Here is a 23063-nt window from a genome sequence, read left to right as displayed (position 1 = left end):
CTTTAGCAAATCTGCAGAATTTGTTTTTTTATCTTCATGCTTAGGCAAGCCAAATTCTAATATTCAATGTTGCAAGTTCCTCATGCCAATTAATGGCACACGGTAGCGACGAAAATAGACTGGAATTTTACCTGGCAAGCTTCTTGCCTCGAGTTACAATTTCCTCATGACGACTGATCGGCATGCCAGAAATTTGAATAAAGGCTTGGCGGACGACGAAAATACACAACGGCTCCGAGGGCGATGACGGAAACGAGTCAGCGATTCCACACGCAAAGTCAGTGGCGTATTCCTGGGCTCCGCTTGCTCCACATCGTGAATGAACGATGCGATGACATCACCGAGCACTGGCCTCACAACCGTCCCCTTCAATTTAACACGTAGCAGGCTTTCGTGACCAATATTATTCATAATATAGGTTTTTGGGTCAGATCGCGTTATTTATAAATGTGTCGTAACCCTCCACCACCTGACACGGCCAAACAGTAAAAAATGTGTCACGTTTTTCAAAGGACAAATTAATTGACTTCTTTAGCCAAACCGGTGTGCTGAAGAGAGAATTAACAGCATTTTAAAATTTGAGTAGTCCGACGTTTCGCTGATAATTACAATCAGCTTCATCGGGCAAGAATGGTGAAGCTCTCCTGTTGCTTCCGGTCTTAAATAGAGCAGCATCAGGGTGACGTCATCATTCAATTCAATTCAATCTGGTGCAGTGACTCAGCACACCGGTGGACTAAAGAAGTCAATTAATTTGTCCCTTGAAAACGTGACACATTGTTTACTGTTTGGCCGTGTCGGGTGGTGGAGGGTTACGACACATTTATAAATAACGCGATCTGACCCAAAAACCTATATTATGAACCGTCCCCTTGTCGCTGTACGGCCGCTTCGGGCGGACGCCGGAGAACACGCCGGCCAATGCCCGGGCGCTGGTTGGCTTTGACAAGCGGTGGCGTGTAATCCAGCAGCACGGGGGCGAGGGATGACGGATCGCAACAAATGTTTCTGTGATATAATACCCTTTCTGTGAGTGACGAGGCGCTTTACCCGGGCGAGCGTGAACCCCACCTGTTACGTCCATGTCAGCTTGAGCAGTGTTTTATTTCTTCTTCTGGTTGCTCCGGTTTCCGCCCGCGTGTGTAAACGCTCGTTATTTTGCCGACAACTCCTCCGTAGACGTAAAGGACCGCATAGCTTGGGAAGGAGGAAGCAAGCGCCGGCTCACCACGTGGCTTGCTTACCAGCTCCTCTGTGGTTCCTAACGTCTCCGAGTCGTCTTATCTCTCTCTCTGTTCGAGAGCGGAGCGAGAACTGCGTGGTGGTGCCGAGTGCCAATTACAAAATTACCATCATAATTAAAACAGCTGCTGCAGCTCCGCGTCAAGTTGGGGAGGCGCAGAGGGAGACCGAAGTGGCCAGCTGCCTGACGGCCTCGTCACCCCCCCCCCCCCGTCATCATCATCATCGTCATCAGCCATGATCTATCTACTGCTGAATGAAGGCATCTCTCAAGATCTCACGACGCAGCAATCCATTCTCCAGCGCCAGCATATGAGCCGATTCCATCGCTCCGTCTCCACTGTGGTCGTGCTCCCATGCGCTCCATCGTTGGTCTTGACCACCGGCCGTCATCCCTCCCGTAGAGGTCAAATACTCAACGCTGGCTGTCGCCTGATGAGGCTGATTGTTGTAATTAAAACCGGCGAAGCGTCGTGCTCGAATTGGCAATGTTGTGGGTTTACTCTGCAACACACGAGTAACTCATTGGCGCGTTTTGTTAACGTCACAAACGTTACTGATTGGCTGTGTCGGGTGGTGGCCGGCTTCAACGACACATTTACTTTGAAACAATCCAACCCCCCAAAACAGCTTCTATTGTGGATACTCCAGCCTGCTTTCGTTTTTAAATTGTGTAAGTTCTCTAATCCACGTGCAACCTCTTCCCGTCTCTCGGTTGTGCCCTGACGAGTCACGTAGCTTCCGCAGTAACATTTTCAAGGATGCCAAGCAGGCTTTCTTGAGCAAGTAAAATAAATAAATAGATACAAAAAAACCACACATTCACGCACACAATATAAAAATGCTGGGCACGCTATTATTTGCCAAACCCTGACTGAGCTAACACACAAAGAAAGTATCAAATCGCAGCAATTGTGTAGAAAGTATCAAATCGCAGCGAGTGTGTATGGCTTCAGAGTCGTTCTGCAGTGCTTTGTCAATGTTCGTGCTGTTCTATAAAACACCGTCAAGGGTGATTAAGTTATTTTATTGCTCGCCTGTCATCACACAAAGACATCGACGGTGCATCAGACCATGGCTGGTGCTGCTGCTGCTGGATGATGGTGGTGATGGTTGTTATGACCACGATAGGCAGTGGTGCCACATTGCAGTGGTTTGGGCACTGGACGGACCCGTCAACCCGGCTACCATCGTTCAATTTCCCGCTCGCGGCTAACATCAGTGACGAGTGGTGTCAAAAATAAGTTGAGTAAAGTACGGCCAAAACAGCCCCTACGGCTGACACACGGCATGAGGGTGGTGGGGGGGGGATGTTGGAGGGACCTTCACGCGGTAACAGACTACCGAACGCCTGTAAATGCACTGCGCTTTTTGTGTGTTCGGTTGTTGTCATTCCCCCGCGCCTCCGATTCGCACGGTCGGCCACGTGCAATGCGTACGGATAAATGATGCCAATGTCTGTTATTTATTCTGTAAGTAAAAAAAAAATCCGCTGGCTGAAACCAAATCGTCAAAGTGATGCTTGGCTGGACTTTACCCCCTCTCCCATTGCCACCACGCTCGGACAAACGCGGCGGGCACAGCGCAAACTCCATCCGCCAAGTAAACAAATCAACGATGAGCGTCGTTCAGCCCCCCCTCCTCCTCCTCCTCACCTGTAACCCGTCTCGTTCACGGAGCTTCCCGATGCGTCCGTCAGGTGGCCGGGGATCCTCGTCATCGCGACGGGAGCCTTCCTCTGTCGCTGCTGCTGGAGCTGGTCCTGCGAGGCAGTGTGTGTCAACATCAGGAACGAGGACGCGAGCAGTGGTTATTAGCGCGCCGAATGCACATTTTCCTCTCTCGCTCGCTTCCCCAGCCCCATTTGTGTCACCGAGGGGCGTAGCAGCGAGAGACGACATCCAGTCGAGAGGGAGTTCCTCAATACTGTTTACGGTGGTGGCAAAAGCAAGAGCGAGTTGAGCAAACAAGTTCGTCTTTTTTTTTTGTTGGAAGAACCAGTTCCACAACTTGCTTTCTTTAAAAATAAGAATTGCATGAGCGATGCAGCAATCGCAATGATCACACCCTGCGCGCGGAAGCCTCGGAGCAATGCCGCTGTCAGCGAGCATCTATCAAGGCCGACTGACAGGCCCTGCCAGCCTCAACAGGTGCCGCTGTCAGCGAGCACCTATCAAGGCCGACTCACTGGCTCGCGCGGCAGTCGAGCCGGCGAGTGGGGAGCCTTCATTTGTTCAACCACCTAAAAGAGTTTCACGGGGATAACAGGAGTCTTCTTGCGACGGAGACCTCGGTTTGCGATAAGGTCAAGGGTCAGAAGTTACACGACGCGGGTCACTCCTGCAACGGGGTTTCCATTTCCTTCTGCAGCGTCCACCTCACACCGAGTTCCGCGCCGCAGGTGACCGATTGACGTCGCGCAGAAAAGAGAAAAAAAGAGAGAAAAAAAGCGAGCCACGCGCGCCGGAGAGCGACAACAAAAATCGGCGAACGTTAACGAGGCGCAACATTTGAATGTCAAGCGAGTGAGGCGCTGTGCAGGAGACGTTTTCCCACAGGTGGGTACGAGGATGCGCTCTAAGGCCCATCACTACACGTGCACAACAGACAAGCAAAGCCAAAGATCATCCCCCACCCCCCCCCCGTATAGCCATTAAAGACTTTTGCTTTTGGGGCAAGTGCCGTTTGCGAGCATCTATTTAAGCCGGCACGGCACACGAGGGGTTTGGTGGCCGGCAGCACGCCCAACCGCCCTTTGTAACCCCGGTGGCGACGTTTGCACACCGCATCAGGTGCTCATTTGCAGCCGAGTCGACCTAGAGGAGGGCCAGGACCGGTTCAGATAATCGTCACCGGTGTTGGCCGTGAGTGGGAATCCAACTCGGGCCGCCAGGTTCGTAGCGCAGCGCGCTGACCACTGCACTACGCTCACACGGGCAACGATGACATTGATATCAGAGACCAGACAGAAGTTCCATATTGTTATGAGGACTCATTTAAGGAACAGGAAGGACCAATCCGGTTGCGGTTCGTGAGGGTGACAGAGCTCGTTTTTTTTTACCACGATAGATCTAACTGATTCTCGTGCTAAAGAACCGACATTTGTTCTTACGTTTCGTAAACGGTGCATGCGGGTGGAGGGAGTGTTGGTGGCAGAGTGATGTAACGCAATGCGCTACGAACCTGGCAATGCGCTACGAAGCCGAGTTGGATACGGTTTAGATAATCGTCACCGGTGTTGGCCGTGAGCACGAATCGAACTCGGGTCTCCGGTTTCGTTTGTGTACAAGGTGTGCGTCATTCCCCCCCCCCCCACTGTTAAATCTGCCCAGCTCACGGTCGCCCTGTATTTCATTTCTGAATGTGCAATTTATTTTAATACCCTTGACTCGTACATTACCCTGACGAGCTCTGTGGGCACCTGGACGCCCCGTACATTCAAAGTGATTTTATTGTTACCATAAAACTCAACACATTCGTTAATGACACCGTGACCTTCAAAGGGGAAAAAAGTTCTACAAGGCAACGTTTTTTGGGGCAATTGCCTCTTGTTCACGGCGGAATTCACGTGCGTCACAAATATGTGCCGTGAAGAAAGGCCATTGCCCAATACATCACCTGCTATATATATATTTTTTACCTTTCGTAGCCCACAGCAGTGCTATTGACATCACGTGCTCAGCTTCGCGTCGTTGGCTCCTGTGCACGCGTTGCCAATGCAGCGGCGGCGGCAGGCAGCAGCATCAGCATGATCACCGCACCGTTTTATTTCAACTGCGACGAACGTACCCGCCGCGTCTGCGTTCCCGTTCACGTACCTTCGCGGGCCGCTTCTCCACGTACTCCACTTCTTCGTACGTGTTGCCATCGTCCTCCATCCCTCGCGCTGCACGAACGCAAACAGCAGCAGCGACGACGGCGGCGAAAATTACACAACACTGGCCGCGAACGGCGCGTCGCTGGAGCATTGCCGCCGTTGAATTCCTTTACCCCCTACCCACCCCACACACACCCCGCTCCGTTGTTTGCCTTTAGAGACCGAAGAAATAGCATAGTTCATGCAAAAACAAGGAAGCACGGCCCACGACTTCCTCTACACCCAAGGTACACACCGCTTCCTGAGCGCCCCCCCACCCCCACAGGGGAAAAAACGGTGGCGCGTGATGCGCGGATTAACCTCGGCGGCCCCCGTGACGCCGCCGCTGCCGCACCCCGACCCCCCCCAGTTATCTCTCAACGATCGGCAAGGGTGAAAGGGCCGAGGCGGGTCGTGCAGAAAAAATCGCGATCGTCCGGTCATCCTGCCACCGCACCGCGTTTAACCGCGTCGGTTACGCACGACTGCCGTGATCTACTGCCACAGCGGTTGTGACTTCCGATCCAGAGGGCCTACCGGGCTGATTTTATCTCACGGTGTGGCAGTTGAAACAATACATCGATTTTTGTTTGTTTGTTAACGCTCTCTGCCTCTATCCACCGCAGTTAAGACGATCGGCAGGTGCTGCTGTTCGGCGGGTGGGGATGACGTGTGGGTCCTCCCCGCCTCTTCCATGATGTACCGGCCAACGTGGAAGAGTAGGGTGAAATACCCTCCCGAGCTTCCAACTACTGGAGGCCCCTTCCGCTAGCAGCGGCGTGAGTTAGAAAATTGCAAGGCTGCAACTTTTACACATCACAGCACAATGCCCTTTCTTTCATGTGGCCCGTTTATTTTTCCTGGAAGCGAAGGGTTCTCACTAAAGCCGCGGACCTTCATGGAAACGATAAGAGAGGGTTTCCCCAAACATTGACCATTGCAACCCACCGCCACGGCCAAAACCTTTCCTGTCCTCACCAACCTTCTCTGTACAAATGGCAATTAAGTCGTCGCACACTTTACGTGCCTGATAATCGCTAAATGTACCGTGTGATGCCGAGATCGACGATTACGATTGTTCTATTGGCGCGGAGCCACGAGGCAGAGCAGCCATTTTGATTCGGCCCTTCGCGTTAGAGAACTAGCCATGCAAGCGAACATCGCAGAACTACAACAGAGATCCCGTCACATGACCTCTGGTCTCCGTTGCCCCCTGCTAAATTCACAGCCCCGCAGCACGCTCCGGTGCCTGTTTAATGCACGGCGGTCGCCCATCCAAGCACTAACTAGGCTCAAACCCGAATGAGCTTCTGAGGTGTGTCGAGATTGGGCGACATAATCACAGGCATGTTCCCGTGATTTCACAACATTTTCCAAGAACGCCATTGTGTGTTGTCATGCATTACAATCAGCATGTTCAACACCACGGTATTTTGTGAGCATTTCCCCATGTTCAAGACAGGTGAGCAATTTACTGGTGCATATTCTTAGGTTTTTTCGGTAAAGTCACGTAGGTAAAATTTTTTAATTAATACCTCCGAAACGTCGTGATTTTTTTTTATTTATTTTACTTTTATTAATTTAAATTTTTATTTTTTTACCTACGTGACTTTACCGAAAAAACCTAGGAATATGAATCCTTGCAGTCACGAAAGCTTCAAATCTAAAACTTACTGGTGCCCCATTGGAACCTCCTTGCGCCTTTTGGCATCATCTGGTCCAACACCATGTGAGACTAGGCTCTAAGAAAAGCTGTCTCGGGTGTGGACCAATCAATTTCAAGGACAGTGCATACATTATCAGAGTTGTGTTTTTTGTTTGCATTCCGACTGCAGGTATTGTGGTCAATGCAAACATGACTCCTTGTAAAAAAGGTGTCAGTTTTGTTGCCAGATAAAAGGGTAAAAAAACAACTACTGGCAAAGGAGGTTCCCAATAGTGGACCCAAAGGTTGTTTTTGATCGTTATAGAAATGTTCTAGACTTGTTCTAAACTTCAAGCTTGGCTTTGAATTGTTAGTTTGTGATATATTCAATAGGAGGGGTTTGAGCACTGTCTGCACTGTAAAGGATGATGTACTGCAGTTGATACTTGCAATTCTCTAACCCTAATACTGTTTATTCTATAACCATGCCCATGCACCCACAGTATGACTACTTGCAATGCTATTGAGAATAGAACACATGTACACTAGTAAGTTGTACAGTGGTGACAAGTACAGTACGTATACTGTACACATACAGTACAGGTAATGGGTCTAAGATACCGATATAAGTGGATGGTATAAATAGACATACAGCTTAGGATTAAAGTAATTTTCGAATAGTAAAGTGTAAAAGTTATTGTCAAAGAACAAGATTGTTTGTCAGTCGTAGAATTGGGTTTACGAGAAACTGTTATTGATTAACCGGACTGGTACACCAGTCACGTGGTGAATGGCGACTCGGTTGATGATTGCTGTGTGTGACACACGTGCTGTTGCATCTTACAGATTGACCACAATAAATGTGTTTGCCCTCGATTTGGAGCACCTGCCCACATCACTTGCCGATATGTTTTTCCCCCTGTTATCGGCCATATCTGAGAGGGGGTTGAAGGTAAAACTCCACAAAAACGCTCGGGAGTGACACATTTCCACGCCAAGTCCGTCGGAATCCGGGCCGACCGTCCAAGTGCGTTCGGAGTCGTGTCGCAAGACGCGTCGTAAATCAAGTCATTTGCGTCGTAAATCGATCCATGGTGGCATTGCATAAACGTCGTGAACGTGGATCATTGTAAATTGGACCGTCGTAAGCCGGAGACCGCCTGGATTTGTATTAACAGAGCCGATTGGTGAATGTGGAGAAGATTGGTGAAACAACAAGAACAACAACAACAAAACGTCAAACAATACCGACACAATACGACTGGGTGGCAGCCACTTACAGGAGAGCACCCCGCGTGGAGCTGGGATGTCCGGTATGTCCTCGTACACGCGGTCGCTCACCATGCCTGATTGCCTGTGGTGGGCATCCAACAAATACAATATTTAAATATACTTAAAAAAAACAACGCTTTAATGAAATGTACCGTACTCGTAATGGCAGAACTCCACGACTCCAGGAACTGGCCTCGCAGCTTGCCACAACGTAAGGAACTGTGGTGATTTACAGGCAACGTGAGTTGAGAGTGGACAATTAGACCCGTAAAAAAGATTGTTACATTTTTTTGTTTTTTAATGATAGAATATAGTATTGTCATCAGTATGACACACCTATACAAAGTTTGCAGTCGATACGACATTGGGAAGACGGTTGAAATTGAGTTACAAGATTTGAGGATACGACAACAGACATAGTGAGTTAAATAAAAGCGTGTAAAATGTAAAAAAATTCATATATTAATTTTTTTATGATAGAATATAGTATTGTCATCAGTATGACATAAGTATACCAAGTTTGCAGTCGATACCACATTGGGAAGCGGGTAAAAATTGAGCTACAAGATTTTTCAAGGATACGACAACAGACTGAGTGAGTTAAATAAAAAGCGTGTAGAATCACACAAAACAGTCACTGAGTCGGGGATGGAGGGGGGGGGGGTAGGGGGTCACGTCTCGGCAGCTGCCCCACCAGCGACGACGGTGGCCGCCATTCGCCACTTAGGCGGCGGTGAAGTCAAACCAATCAACCAACCAACCCAAACCAAACCAATCCCAACCCAACCAACCAAACCAACCAACCCAACCAACCAACCACCACGGCGCTTGTGCCAGGCTCGGTGAGCTATGAGGCCACGTGGCAGCTGCACCCACGGCACGTGCGGGGAACGTCGGCCACATTGCCGTCGGGCTCCCCAGGAATCTGCTCCCAATCGGGGAATGCGGTGGCAGTGGCGACGGTCCGCAATTGCCCACGACTAAATCTGACCTGAATGCGGCGGATATTGTCAGATCTCGGAAGCTAAGGAAAGTCGAGCCTGGCTTAGTACTTGGATGGGGAGTGCCTCTGAGTACCGATGTTTACGTTAAATTAACATGTGAAAATATAACTGCTTCTTGGTTCTTTCGGTAAAGTCACGTAGAAGGGAAGTAATAAAATAATAAAAATAAAACATAATAAAACAATTCTCACAATATTTTTATTATTTTATTACTTCCCTTCTACGTGACTTTACCGAAAGAACCAAGAAGATGAATCCCTGCAGTCACGAAAGCTTTAAATCGAAATATAACTGCTTTTAAATAACTGGCCAAAAATGTTAACATTTCTCCATTAAATCTTGATTTAAAGCTTTCGTGACTGCAGGGATTCATATTCTTGGTTCTTTCGGTAAAGTCACGTAGAAGGGAAATAAAAAAATTATATTAATATAAAACAATAAAAAGTCTCACGACGTTTCGACTGCAATATATTAATATTATTTTATTATTTCCCTTCTACGTGGCTTTACCGAAAGAACCAAGAATATTTCTCCATTAAGTTCAACAAATTTTCCTTCAACCAAGTGCACCCTAAATGCCTGAGATCTGATTATATTTCAGAAGCTAAGCAACGTTTGAGCCTGGTTAATATTTGGATGGGTAACTACCAGGAGTGGAGGCTTGGACTGCGAGATGGCCAGATGGCAGTGCAGCAATTTACTGTTAATCCGTTCGCTTAGAGCACTTGCTACGAGGAATATTTGTCTCCTTCCATGTGTGTGTGTGTGCAACCCTGCAGACAATCCATGCTGGGTTTAAGCAGGCTGGATTGTGCGAGACACTCACAGATCCTTAAAACGCCTGGACACACAGCTCCATCAGTGGAGCTCCTCCAGCAGGCGATACTACATTTGGCTGGGTCACGTGCCCGCGTGCCCATCCACCGCATATGCAAGCAGTTTCTGTTTGGCTGAACAGAGGGGGGCTTTCATTCGGCATGTCGTGGACTATACAGGAGGATGGCCAATGTGGTAAAGAGGGAACTAGAACTGTGTGGATTTGCTGATGCTTGGCATCAGTGGTGTCAAGAACGGCCTCTACGGAGGAAGCTCGTGAATGATGAGACTCAGCAGTCGGAGGCAGTCGCCCCCAGTTACAACGCCAGGGATGACGCTCGCAAGCCCCGAGCTGAACTTTTCGCATTTAGTCTGTTGTCCTTCCCTCGCACCCCCGATGAGCACGGTCGGCTACGTACGACGCGAAGGAAGCTCAACATACAGACGTGTGCATGCAGGAAGAACCGGGCAAGAGGATTGGCTGAGGCCAAGCGGCTGGCGTCGCTCGGCAGAGTGTGTGGCCAACAAGATCTGAGCCCTAGCAGAATGACCCGGAATCAATTCACCGGCCGTTGGGTGGTGGTGGGAGTGCCGGTGTAGGAGAGGCGTGCGCCGCGCGGACCGCACCTCCTGATGATTTTCTGCCAAGGGATGGGCAGCGGCCGGCTCTGCAGGGCGTTGCTCCTGGACAGAGTCGCCTTGCTGTGCCGGATGGGGCTGATCGTCTCCTGGGCAGGCGTCTCCTCGGGCTTCTGAAACTCCTCGTAAATGTCGTTGTCCATCATTTCCAATGGGTGGTCCTCCTCCTCCTCGTCCTTCTCCTCCTCGGCATCAGGCCAGGGCTCGCCGGGGTGCGGATCCGCGGAGGGCAGCTGGGGGTCGGCTTCGTCCGGCGACCACACGGGGATCTTGAATCGCGGCAGGCCGCTGTGCATCCTGCGCGGGCATGGAAGTAGCTTGGAGGGCGTGTCGGGGCTCGCAGAGTCTGCCGTGGGGAGAGACAACGGACTCGTGAACGTCAGTCGGTTAGAAGTCAGCGGCGAGGGGGGATGTCTGAACCGGCACGGTGCCCGCTGCGCTTTTAGAGCACGATGGATTTGGTGTCTTTTGTTGTTGTATTTGATGCTCATCTACCACTGCCAGCCAAGCCCCTTATTGACTGAAAGCTTTGCAACACTTTGCCCATGAGCCCAGACCAGGAATTTCAATTGTCGGTGCCACCTTGAGGTGGCAAAACTTTCGGAGGTTTAAATTTCTCTATGTGGCCAATAACGGTTTATTATGTGATTGACAACTTGAAATTAGTGGGGTTAATGAAATAATTGACTCTTATTAGCCATACAAATAAATTGGTACTATTAGATTTTGCTCATCCAGCTCTGGTTCAACCCACGAAGGCCTGAGAGTGCAATGCATTATTCTATATATCACTTTCCCATTTATTTTTTATTCAAAGTATTTCTGAACTTAAATATTTCATTTACCATGTTGGGACCGTGAAACCATTCAACAATAATTCATTTGTTTCATCATCTCCATACCACTGCGCCTTTTTTTTACTGGAACCCCCCAAAAAATGCCACATTCTACGTAATAGGGAAAACCAAATCTGTACATGACTTAGGGGGGAAAAGCCCATCACGAGAGAGAAAAAAGTGCAGGCCGAAGGAAAAAGAAACACGCGTTACGCAAACGGCACGCAAAAAGTGCGTACAAAGCACTCAGCCTTTTTGCATGGAGCAAAAAAAAAACTCCACTACCAGCGTTTTCCGAATAACTGCAATGCCGTCCTTGCAACTAAAAGCACACTGCACTTTCATCAATGCACGGAGAATAACAGTATGTTTTGTTTGTACACTTTCGAAAATAGAAAATAGGTGTTAAGATGTTCAAACGCGAAATAGATACCTTTTGCAAAGAATTACGTCTGCATTCACCACAAGTACGCGTTGTTCATGCACACAGACTTATGGTTAATACAAGTACGTGTTGTTCATGCACACAGACTTATGCTTAATACAAGTACGTGTTGTTCATGCACACAGACTTATGGTTAATACAAGTACGTGTTGTTCATGCACACAGACTTATGGTTAATACAAGTACTGTTGTTCATGCACACAGACTTATGCGTAATACAAGTACGCGTTGTTCATGCACACAGACTTATGCTTAATACAAGTACGTGTGGTTATTGCAAGCTTCATTCCTTTCCAAAGGTATCCATTTGGTGTTTGAACATCTTAAAACATCATTGGAACCTCATTTGGCAGTAAAAAATATGATAATTGTTTTTTTACCCTTCTATCTGGCAACAAAACTGACATTTTTTTACAAGGAGTCATGTTAACATAGACCATAATACCTGCGGTCATAATGCAAACAAAAAACCCATGTGAGACTAGGCTCTAAGGAAAACTGTCTCGGGTGTGGACGAATCAACTTCAAGGACATTGCACATTATCAGAGTTATGTTTTTTGTTTGCATCATGACCGCAGGTATTGTGGTCTATGCAAACATGACTCCTTGTAAAAAAAAGGTGTCAGTTTTGTTGCCAGATAGAAGGGTAAAAAAAAAACAATTATCATCTTAAAACATGTTTTATTGGCTGAAAGGGAAACACCGATTCTTATTTTTCATACTTTGATTCTGGCAAAAAAAAGCTCCCATAGATACTTTTATCAACATCATCTAAAAACAGAAAAGTCCAATGCCTGGCCAAGGCTATCATGATTCGCGAGCCATATCTGCAGTTTTCTGGGGCCCCACCGCGTCCCACCAACCCACACTGACCAGCGTGGGGAAATACGGTCAAACAACCCCCATGACCGGCATGGTGTGTGGAAGCCTTTGCATCTGTGGCAGCAGATGGGCAAAGGGCTGTGTAATATTATTATGATGAATTGACTTTTAAAGTCAAGCCACAGCAGTGTGATTATGGCCATGTAATCCAAACTTTCGACCAAATAATCAACTCATGAAGACTTATACATAGAGACTCGTAGAGATACATAGAGATACATTAAAGTGAAGCCACAAGAGTGCGATTGTGGCCACGCAACCCAATCTATGATCCGTATCAGCGACGTGCGGTCAGGGGAGGCAGGGGAGGCAGAGCCTCACCCGTCATACTCCAATGAAAATAGCTGTTATACGAAAAGTAAAAAAAAAAAGAATACTCAAATAAAATAAATATTATGATTTTTCCACTGATCTGTGTTATAAATGTGATTTCTGTATAATTCCAATAATTTTTATAGTCAAAATCGCCAAATTTGCGGAGCTCCGCTGCAAATACAGGAAGAGACGAAAGGTGAGGCAGCGACGAGCTCAGCCTCCCCTCTGATTGCGCAACCCCTCAGTAACTGGATGGAGCGCGGGCAATAAGCGCGTGCCTGTTACTATCTCAGTGTGTCACCAATGTAATGTTTGTAGACCCCTTCATGTCCTCGCCTTCCATAATCCAGGTAACTTATTTCACGTGTGTGTATAAAGATATTTAGGCTCGCTGGTCTCGTCATGAAACTGCAATGCAAAAGCACCACGGGAGGCAGCTATCACATCTGCCTCACTGAGGGGGACGTGTCTAACACGCCCCCTCAATGAGGCCACGCCCCCTCAGTGAAGACACGCCCCCTCCGTGAGGCCACGCCCCCCTCAGTGTGTGAATCTGGCTCTGACACGAGTCAATGCCTCCCCAGCCATTGACCTCACCGCACGTCACTGGACCGTATAGTAAACCACTGTTGCCTGTGCCCCTTCAACGGAGGGGGAATGGCAAACTCTCTGCTGAAGCCCTCTCGTAGGAGAACTCGACCATTGGCAGTTAGCTCCTGAACACGTTGCTGCCGTACGCAAGAATAGAACAGAATACTTAAAAAATGTATCATTTACAGAAAGCGCTTATGCATTTTCAGCAACTGTACAAACAGAAGAAACACTGTCATGGTATTCATCACAAGTGACCATTACGACAAATTTTACCCCATAATGATCGCGGTTCATCACCCGTGCCTTGGCAGAAGCGGCGATTGATTTCATCCGCGTCCGTCCGAGTCAACTGCATCCCGCACACTACGTCCAGTATTACCTCTCACTGTGGCCGTGCCTACGAGTCAAGTTATCGTCAAACTCCAGTGACCAGTGGCGGCTTCCAATGGGACAGAGGATCTCTCTGCCCTTGGAGACCCAGAAAATTGCCACGTTATTAAGATACTGCACACCAGGGAAGATATGTTGAACGTTTGATTTTAACAAGGGTGGCACAGTCGGGTTTTTTACAATCGGGTTTAATTGTCTTTTTATATTAAACCCGATCATCTGAGATTGGGAGAACTCCAGTTTAATTGGTTCTAATTGCAGAATCGCACTTCGCCAACTTCTCAACGATGAGCTTCATCCATTCCAAGCTAAGGAACTCACTGGCGCCCACGATTGTGGAGAAGCTCATGTTCATCAAGACCAACCTGCCTGCCGCATTCTACGACTACCAAGTGCCCTACGGCCCCGAGTACGATAGCAGCACCGACGAGGAAGCAGCCTAAGCCTTGGATCAGAGTTTCGTATTCATTAAACCAGGTTTTAATTCCCCGAAATCGGGTTTAATTGTATTAAAGAAAAAACCCGATGCCTGCCGCTGGAAAAATCGGTTTTTTTCCACCCATGATTTTTAATTATTCTTCATGATGGGCCCTATTCAGTAACCTTGAAATTCCTGGATTCCACTGTCCCTCCACCCACTCCATTCATTTGGGAAACTAAACTATTATAATTTCAGCAGGTAAAACTCAGAAGTGACCTGGCCACAAATGAAATAACTAACGTTGAAATTTATACCAATCAAATACTCTAATATGCATGTTGATTCCAAATGTGGAGGGGAAAATCGGAGGCCCCGGAGAAAAATCAATGTGACCACGGGGAGAGAGACACGCAAACTCCAAATATACAGGCATCAGGGTCTGAATCAAACCCACGACCTCCTGTATACCAAGCGAAGTAGTTAACACCTTGCCACCACGGAAGCTTCTCAATCCACCTCTTGCCGGCAAACTGTAAAACACTAAATCGCAGAATTCAAACCGTGCGGCGTGCGCGGCACCCACCTGTCCGCACCGCCTTCTGCTCCGGCCTCTCTGCCGGCCGCCCCTCGGCGGCCCCGCCGCACCCGGGCAGGCCCTCGGGGCCCACCGCGGGCGGCGAGTCGGAGCACGCGGCCGCCTTCCTCCCCCTCTCCTTCGCCGGCAGCGGCGGCGGCAGCGGCAGCTTCAGGTTCTCGTACTCTGGCGTCCGCGACGGGTCGGCGCTCCTCGCGGAGACCGCCGCGTCGGCGTCTCCGTCCTGCTCGGGAGGGTGGCCGCCCCCGCCTGGCGTCGTCGGCTCGGAGAAAACTCCGCCGCCGCCGCCACCACCGCCGCCACCGCCGTCACCAACCCCTTGGGCGTCGTGCGAGAACGTCCGCTTGAGCTGCATCAGGATGCGGCTGCGGTGGCCCGGCAGGGAGATGCCCATGTCGGCGAGGAACTCCTTGGAGAGGCCCCTGCAGTCGCGCAGCGTCGTGTAGCCGCGCGAGGTGAAGATCGCCTCGTACTGGTCCAGACGCATCATGCGCAGCCACGCGACGATGCCGTCGTCCTCCTCGGAGTCGCACGCCATGGCCGGAGGGACGGGGGTGGGGTTGGTGGGGGGGGGGGCGCGGAACGTGGCGCGGGGCAGGCGGCGAGGGCCGGGCGGTCAGGACCCTGACGTGAGAGAACGCGACAGACGTTACGTTGATACAGCTAGGGGTGGACTTCATCCAGCAGTGGAGAGATCATTGCTGGTGATGATGACGACGACGACACCCCATGCCATCATGCAGCTTACTCTTCTTTTCATAGAGACTGACCCAAACTAATGCTCAGGCGTTGTAGGTTTAGGCCACCGAGGAAGCGAATTCACGCAGCGAAGACATCTGCTGCACTGAACATAATGGCAGCGACGGGTGTCTTTACTCGTAGGGGAGTGCTAGCTCTGTTCAGGCTCATCATTCCACAGGCCTAGCGGCGGGGGCAACTAACGCCGGTGAACTGATACGCTGGATAAAACAACGCAAGACTAAATGTGTGTTTTTTTAAATATTACTCGACAGTAGAACCCCCCGTAACGACCACCCCTGTTAACGACTAATCGCTTAGCGACGGGCCTCCATAGAACCCGATGTAGTGTATAGTGTAGTGGTGTAAAGTGTAGTGTATAGTGGTGTATAGTGTAGTGTATAGTGTAGTAGTGTATAGTGTAGTGTATAGTAGTGTATAGTGTAGTGTATAGTGTAGTGGTGTAAAGTGTAGTGTATAGTAGCGGTGTATAGTGTAGTGTATAGTGTAGTGGTATAAAGTGTAGTGTATAGTAGTGGTGTATAGTGTAGTGTATAGTGTAGTGTATAGTAGTAGTGTATAGTAGTAGTGTATAGTATAGTGTAAAGTGTAGTGTATAATGTAGTGTCTAGTGTAGTGTATAGTGTAGTGTATAGTGTAGTGTAAAGTAGTAGTGTATAGTAGTACTGTATAGTAGTGTAGTGTATAGTGTAGTGGTGTATAGTGTAGTGTATAGTGTAGTGTATAGTGTAGTGTATAGTAGTATAGTGCCTCCACAGAGCCCAATGTGTTCGTTTAGCGACCATTCCCTTATTAATGACGGGCTGTTGTAGGTGCAGTAAATGTGAATTAATGCATTGATCAACCATCTTTATTTTAATATTACGTGCTTTTAATGTTGTTAGTATCTTTATTTTTAATATCCAATGTTTCAATGTTATAAAGTACTTTTTGGTGAAAAGGACTTTTGATGCTGTGGGAACGAATTTAGCCTTTAACGTGCATTCCCTATACTCGCTTAACAACCAAATCACTCAACGGCCGGTTTCGTTGAACCAATTACCGTGGTTAAGAGAAGGGGGCGGGTTCTACTTTAATCTATTCTTTGACCGGCAATAACCAAATAGCGACATCGAAGGTCAAGTTTTTCACGAAGGTCACGTCTTCGAAGGCCACGTCTTTCGGAAAGTGAAGTAAGCGGCGCGTTGCGCCACTGGAGGAAACGAAGGTCAGGAGATGGACAACCGCAGATCTGCTCCTGCAGGTCACGGCGAGACACCACGGTGACCACGCGCTTAACCTCACCGCTAGATGGCGCGTATCTTCGCTCCGCGCGGGGAGGTTGGGCGCATTTCAGTCATTCGAAAAACGTCCTCGCCCTTTTGCTCTTTGGGAGGTGTCGCCAGCTGAAACGTCAAAAGAAAACCAACATTTTTTTGTTGTTGTACGTGAAATGTTGTCGACAACGATGACACACATGCTGCAAAGGGAGGGAACACGCCCGTAGGTTCCTCCGTCGCGGAGATGGAGCGATGATGACATTCACAGAGGCTAGATCAGGCGTCGGCAAAACCAAGAATAGCAAAGAAGAGACATTTTTTTTCGAACTCGGTTTAAAAACAACAACATTTCAAAAGCCGCAGCAATGCACCGCGGGTGAATCCGAGAACGCTGGTGATCCTTGAGAAATGACGGTCACGAAGCAGTCCCCTGGGCTAGATGAATTGTCATTTTGCAGGACCATGAGAGTTGCTGATAGCATGGGGGAGACCTTCAAGCAGCGGGGCATTGACCATTGGCGGATGTAAACGTGAACCCAGGATCTCAGCAATGCTGGCTCGGTGGACTGACACCGTTATCACTGTGATCCCACTGAGCTACTGAGCCTCGCCCCTAGCCCAGAGCTTCGCTTTACGCTGTTAGTGTTATCTACGGGGCTAAGCCTGCGCGCAACGCAATTCACAACAACAAAGACAAAGCTCCCCCGTATAGCCTTAACAGGCTGTAGGGGAAAGTGCTGTTAGCGAGCACCTATGAAGGCCGGAACGGTACACGAGGGGGTGGGGGGGGGGGGGCAGCACCACGCCCGACCGCCTTTGTCTCCCCAGTGGCAATGTTCCCACACCGCACCAGGTACTCATTTAAGGCTGAGTCGACCTAGGAGAGGCCCGGGACCGGTTCAGATAATCGTCACTGGTGTTGGCCGTGAGCGGGAATTGAACCCGGGTCGCCAGGTTCATAGCGCAGCGTAGCGCTAACCGCTACACTACCGCTCCCCACAACAACACACACTCACACACAAACAAGACAAAGATCTCCCACATAGCCTCAACAGGTTGTTGGGGCAAGTGCCGTTTGCCAGCACCGCAGAAGGCTGACACGGCGCACACAGGGGTCGTGGTTCAGCCAGCGCCATGCCCGGCCACCTTTGTATCGCCCACTGCCGATATTGTACACAACGCGCACAGGACCGGTTCTGATCGACGCTCGTCACCGACGTTGGCCGTGATCAGGAAATCGAAACGGAGTCCACGGGCTCGGAGCGCACTGCGCTAACCGCTGCGCCACCGCTCCACGCCGTCCCCCACGCACTCGCACGCATTGCACACATGGCATGTGCACACACGTCCGCGTACACCAAAACACGCAATGCACACTTGGGTTCCCCTTTACTGTACAGTGCGATGCTTGTGGGTTTCCCCTGTGTTCACAGGACTTCCTACATCTTTAACACCACTTGTCGCCTGCGCTATCGCTTGAGAAAGCATAGGTCAGAGGGTGTCCGCGCCCTTCACTTCCACGCACAGGCCTGTGGCAAAGCGAGGAGCGTCGTGTCTATGTGCAACGGAGTAGGACCATCGCCCGAAACGTCGCCCCGTATACGGGCGGGTCCCCGAATTCTTACGGCGCGACGTGTCGTTCCTGGACACCCCATCGTCACGAGTCGGATCGTCGTACAATTTTGGCACGGAAAGCAGAAAGAGTAGGAAACAATCTTGATTTGTAGCTTTCGTGACTGCAGGGATCCATACTCCTTGGTTCTTTCGGTAAAGTCACGTAGGTAGAAAAATAAAATAAAATAAAAATACATCACGACGTTTCGATCGCAACACAAGCGGTCCACTGCTCCACTGCTGGATTATTGTTTCCGCCTGAGGACGACCGCTTGTGTTGCGATCGAAACGTCGTAAGATATTATTTCTTATTTCATTTAATTTTTCTACCTACGCGACTTTACCGAAAGAGTAGGAAACACATCGCGTGCCGCGCTGTGTTTCTTTTTCTCTCTCCTTTACCGGCCGTGTTTAACAGGGAGGGTTCAATCGGTGCTAAAAAAAGTCCACGAAAACGATCGACAATTACAAAAGCGCCACGTCCCAAAGCAACGTCTGAAACCAGACGCGACTCGCGTTCAAACGCGTTCGGAGTCGCGTCTCGAAGATGCGTCGTAAATAAAGTTCCTGCCTCCTAAATCGATCCGTGTCAGCATTACATAAATGTCGTGCTTGTTGATAATAAACATGAGACCGGACTGTATATATATATTTTTTTATTTTAAGGACCCCCCCCCCACACACACACACAGCGCTACGAATGAACGTGTTGAGTGTTTAATTCTAGATTTGAAGCTTTCGTGACTGCAAGGATTCATATTCTTAGGTTTTTTCGGTAAAGTCACGTAGGTGAAAATTTTTAATTAATAAAAGTAAAATAAAAAGAAAAAAGAAAATAAAAATCACGACGTTTCGGAGGCAACACAAGCTTCCGTCTTCAGGTGGAACCGTCACAGCACGATAGCTGTATCAATTTACATTTTTCACCTACGTGACTTTACCGAAAAAACCTAAGAATATGTTGAGTGTTTGTTTTGTTTGGGTTTGGTTTTACAATCAAGGCGTGTTGGGGAGCGCCACGCTGGGTAGCAAATAGAGAACAGAGCCCCCCCTCCCTCCCCCACCGAGAGTTTACTTTGTGTTCGATGCGCCGCAGCATTCGCCCGTTGCCGTCGGACCCAAAACGTCCAGGAAACGTCTGACGCCGCGACGAGAAATGCTACAGCGAGCGAGAGGAGCGCTTCTTTCGTTTTCGCCGACGCCGAAAAGATCGGACGACGAACCGTCAAGTGCCCGTCAAATGCACCGAGGGCTGCGTCGGTGCTCTTTCACAACAACCACCATCAATGTTCCGACGTGAGATACGCAGCTGATATCATTGACATCAGCGTTTTAAAAAATATATACGAATGCGGTAGTCATATTAATAATAACAACGCGGTAAGAGCCCTTCGTTCATCCACTGCTGGATTAAGTCCCCCGCCACACATTCGATGACGAAAAATCACACGAGTAAGAGGTGATTCATCGACACTGAGCGGTGCGAGCTGGAAGCCCATTCAAAACGCGATATCTCCACCTCGTGAGATTTTCCAGGGGAAATATTTTTTTGATAATTGGTTTTTAACCCTTCTATCTGGCAACAAAACTGACACCTTTTTACAAGGAGTCATGTTTGCATAGACCACAATACCTGCAGTTTTGGCGTCATCTGGTCCAACCCATGTGAGACTAGGCTCTAAGGAAAGCTGTCTCGGGTGTGGACCAATCAACTTCAAGGACAGTGCACATTATCAGAGTTGTGTTTTTTGTTTGCATTATGACTGCAGGTATTGTGGTCTATGCAAACATGACTCCTTGTAAAAAGGTGTCAGTTTTGTTGCCAGATAAAAGGGTAAAAAACCAATTATCATATTTTTACTGGCAAATGAGGTTCCAATGGTGAAATATTTTTTGTTAAAATCGAATATAAAAATCCTCCGTCGGATAGGTCCTCCCTCCCGTGGTGCTTCGCACGACCGCGTGCCATCACCACGCCTGCGAGTGCAATCTTAGCGGACCTCGTCAAAGTCCGTCAGCTCAGGCGAGTCACAATGATAACTCGTCACACTTTCATATTTAAAGGCAGCCCCCATCCCCCCACCCCCCCCGAGTAACGACCGTTCGACTTACGGACATCCGCACGTGAAGGTGTCGTTATCTTTCGGCCATCCGACTTGCGAGCGTTCGATTGTACTCACGAAGCGAACTGGGGGATAATTTTGTTCGGCGGAGCGATCCTCAGCGAGATGTCATGAGTAGAGGCCTCCCGCGTGAAACGCCCGATTAGGATCAGGCAAGCCAGCGTCTGGACCACAAGGTAACTAAACATTTAAAACAGATTTTTTTTCCCATTTTCACGTTGCTTTATTCAATGTTGTATTTCATGTACAGTATTTATTACATAATTGCACGCAAACGTGCAATATTTATTTTTATTTATTAGTTGACCATGCTTTCCTCTTTTTTAGTTGAACCACAACACATTTGATAGCGCCTATTCCCCCACCCTATTTTCTCCTGTCGCCCCCGCAAGCCACCATCACAACTCTCAAACTCCCACCCCGTGCCATGCCGGCCTTCATAGGTGCTCGCTGACAGCACCTGTCCCAAAAGTTTGTTCAGGCTATGGTGGGGGAGGGGGGGGATCTTTGTCTTTGTTATTGGAATTGGCAAACACGAAATCTCTTCTAGAGCAGTGGAATTAATTGTCTGTAAGAATGGAAGGGTTATTATGCCTGGATACACTTGGCAACCCACACAATCTCATTGTAGTGCATCTGTTGGTGTCAACTCCGGGTTCAAATGTCAAAGCACGTCAATGTTAGCAAATTAAGCGCGTGAAACGGGTGAGAATTATATTTATTATACGTTGTGCAGCCATCCGTAGGGAGAGGTTCCAATAACAACACAACAATTTTTAATCGTGGATTGTAAAGCGTACCAACGAAGCTCGCGTGGGTTATTTAAAACGTAATGTGTCCACGTGGGTTATCACGTTTGAACAGTAGACCCCAGAATTGTCACGCAAACCGCCCACTAACACACGGCACCTTTTCAATCAAAACGTCGATGAGTTGATGAGTTAATGATGACGTCACCCTGCTGCTGCTCTATTTCAAGTTCAAGTTCATTTATTAGGTATAGCCCTGTGAGCCATTCAGCTCTTGAATCGGGTGCAACCGCAACAAACAAAAAACAAAAAACATGAACAAAAAACATCTTAAAGTGAATATGTGGCTAAGTGCAAACAGAAAATCCAAGAAAAGACAGCAAAAATATTGCAGAAAAAACACCGTACACCAACGCTATTTAAGACCGGGAGCCAGACCAGAGCCTCACCATTCCGGCGAATTGCCCGATGATGTTGGATGCAATTACCAGCGAAACGTCGTACGACTCAAAAATTGTAAATGTTGTGATTTCACGCTTCAACACACCGGTGGGCTAAAGCAGTGAACTATTTCTCTTTTGTCAACGTGACACTTTTTTGCTGATTGGCCGTGTCGGGTTGTGGAGGGTTACGACACATTTATAAATAACGCGATCTAACCCAAAAACGTTGATTATGAAAAACAACCGAACAGGAAATACACGGACACAATCACAGAGCGGACCTATTAAATGCACCTGACAATTTCATTCCAGGCCAAAGTCCAACTTGCACAGCCCATTGGGCGCATGTCGCAACCATGAATAATAATTAAAAAAAACCCAACATTCAGGCAAAGAAAAACAGGCTGTTAAATCTGATATTCAGATGTTCATGCAGTATGTTTTTATTTTGTTGACGAATTACTCGACTGCCACGTTTGTCCATCGCTCGCTCTGCTGGATGGAGTTTTTTTTTTGGACGGTGCAAATTTGGTGGTTTGGTGTCTGTGAGGTGGCAAAGGGGCTCCGATGAAAGTCGGTCTTCGACACGGCGGTGTTCAATCTATCGATCGCCAAACTTTGAGCTTTGATGTTGTGGCATGATGGATGTGAGATCAAGCTCAGATAATTAAGCTACAGAGAATGGGGCCAGCAAACCAATTGCCCCACGTACTCGTTAAGCAATGAGTGTACCGCTTAGACCATACGAATAATAAAATAACTGAAGAAAAGTGGAACTTAGATGTGCTAGTCTAGAGTGGTGCTGGATTTCAACAGCCCGAGAAACGTGATGTGTTAACCCGTCCAATCAAAGACAAAGATCCCCCGTATAGCCTTAACAGACTGTTGGGGCAAGTGCTGTCTTAGCGAGGACCTATGAAGGCGGGCATGGTACACGAGTGAGTGGATGGCCAGCATCATGACCGGCCGCCGTTGTCTCCCCAGTGGGGGAGTGTCCAAGTCACAACAGGTACTCATTTGAGGCTGAATAGACCTAGGGGAAGCCTACGACTAGTTGAGATATTCGCCACTGATGTTGATCGTGAATGGGAATCGAACTCGGTTAGTGAGTGTCCATTAAGGCTGGTACAGGATCTGGTTTGCTGTCTGACCAGCACCACGCC

The 23063-nt window shown here is 48.6% G+C and overlaps 1 protein-coding gene across 3 annotated transcripts in view; it reads right to left on the bottom strand.

Annotated features, from left to right (window-relative positions):
- Positions 1-23063, bottom strand: part of ARAP1 (ArfGAP with RhoGAP domain, ankyrin repeat and PH domain 1) — a 74554-nt gene that overhangs the window by 37046 nt on the left and 14445 nt on the right. For all 3 annotated transcript variants that reach the window (XR_009755202.1, XM_061552361.1, XM_061552362.1), the window contains exons 2-7: positions 16997-17097; positions 14942-15577; positions 10463-10820; positions 8024-8097; positions 5061-5128; positions 2898-3004 (exon numbers count right to left, since the gene is read on the bottom strand). Coding sequence is in view for 2 of the 3 variants with exons in the window: in XM_061552361.1 (XP_061408345.1) it covers positions 2898-3004; positions 5061-5128; positions 8024-8097; positions 10463-10820; positions 14942-15491 (1157 nt within the window). In the remaining variant the exon portion in view is untranslated. The remainder of the gene's footprint in view (positions 1-2897; positions 3005-5060; positions 5129-8023; positions 8098-10462; positions 10821-14941; positions 15578-16996; positions 17098-23063) is intronic.

The sequence above is a fragment of the Lethenteron reissneri genome, chromosome 16 (assembly GCF_015708825.2).
Source record: "Lethenteron reissneri isolate LAM-NWPU_2019-01 chromosome 16, ASM1570882v1, whole genome shotgun sequence".
NCBI classification, from domain to species: domain Eukaryota; kingdom Metazoa; phylum Chordata; class Hyperoartia; order Petromyzontiformes; family Petromyzontidae; genus Lethenteron; species Lethenteron reissneri.
Note: the sequence above shows the minus strand (reverse complement) of the source record. Positions and strands in the feature narration are given on the sequence as shown.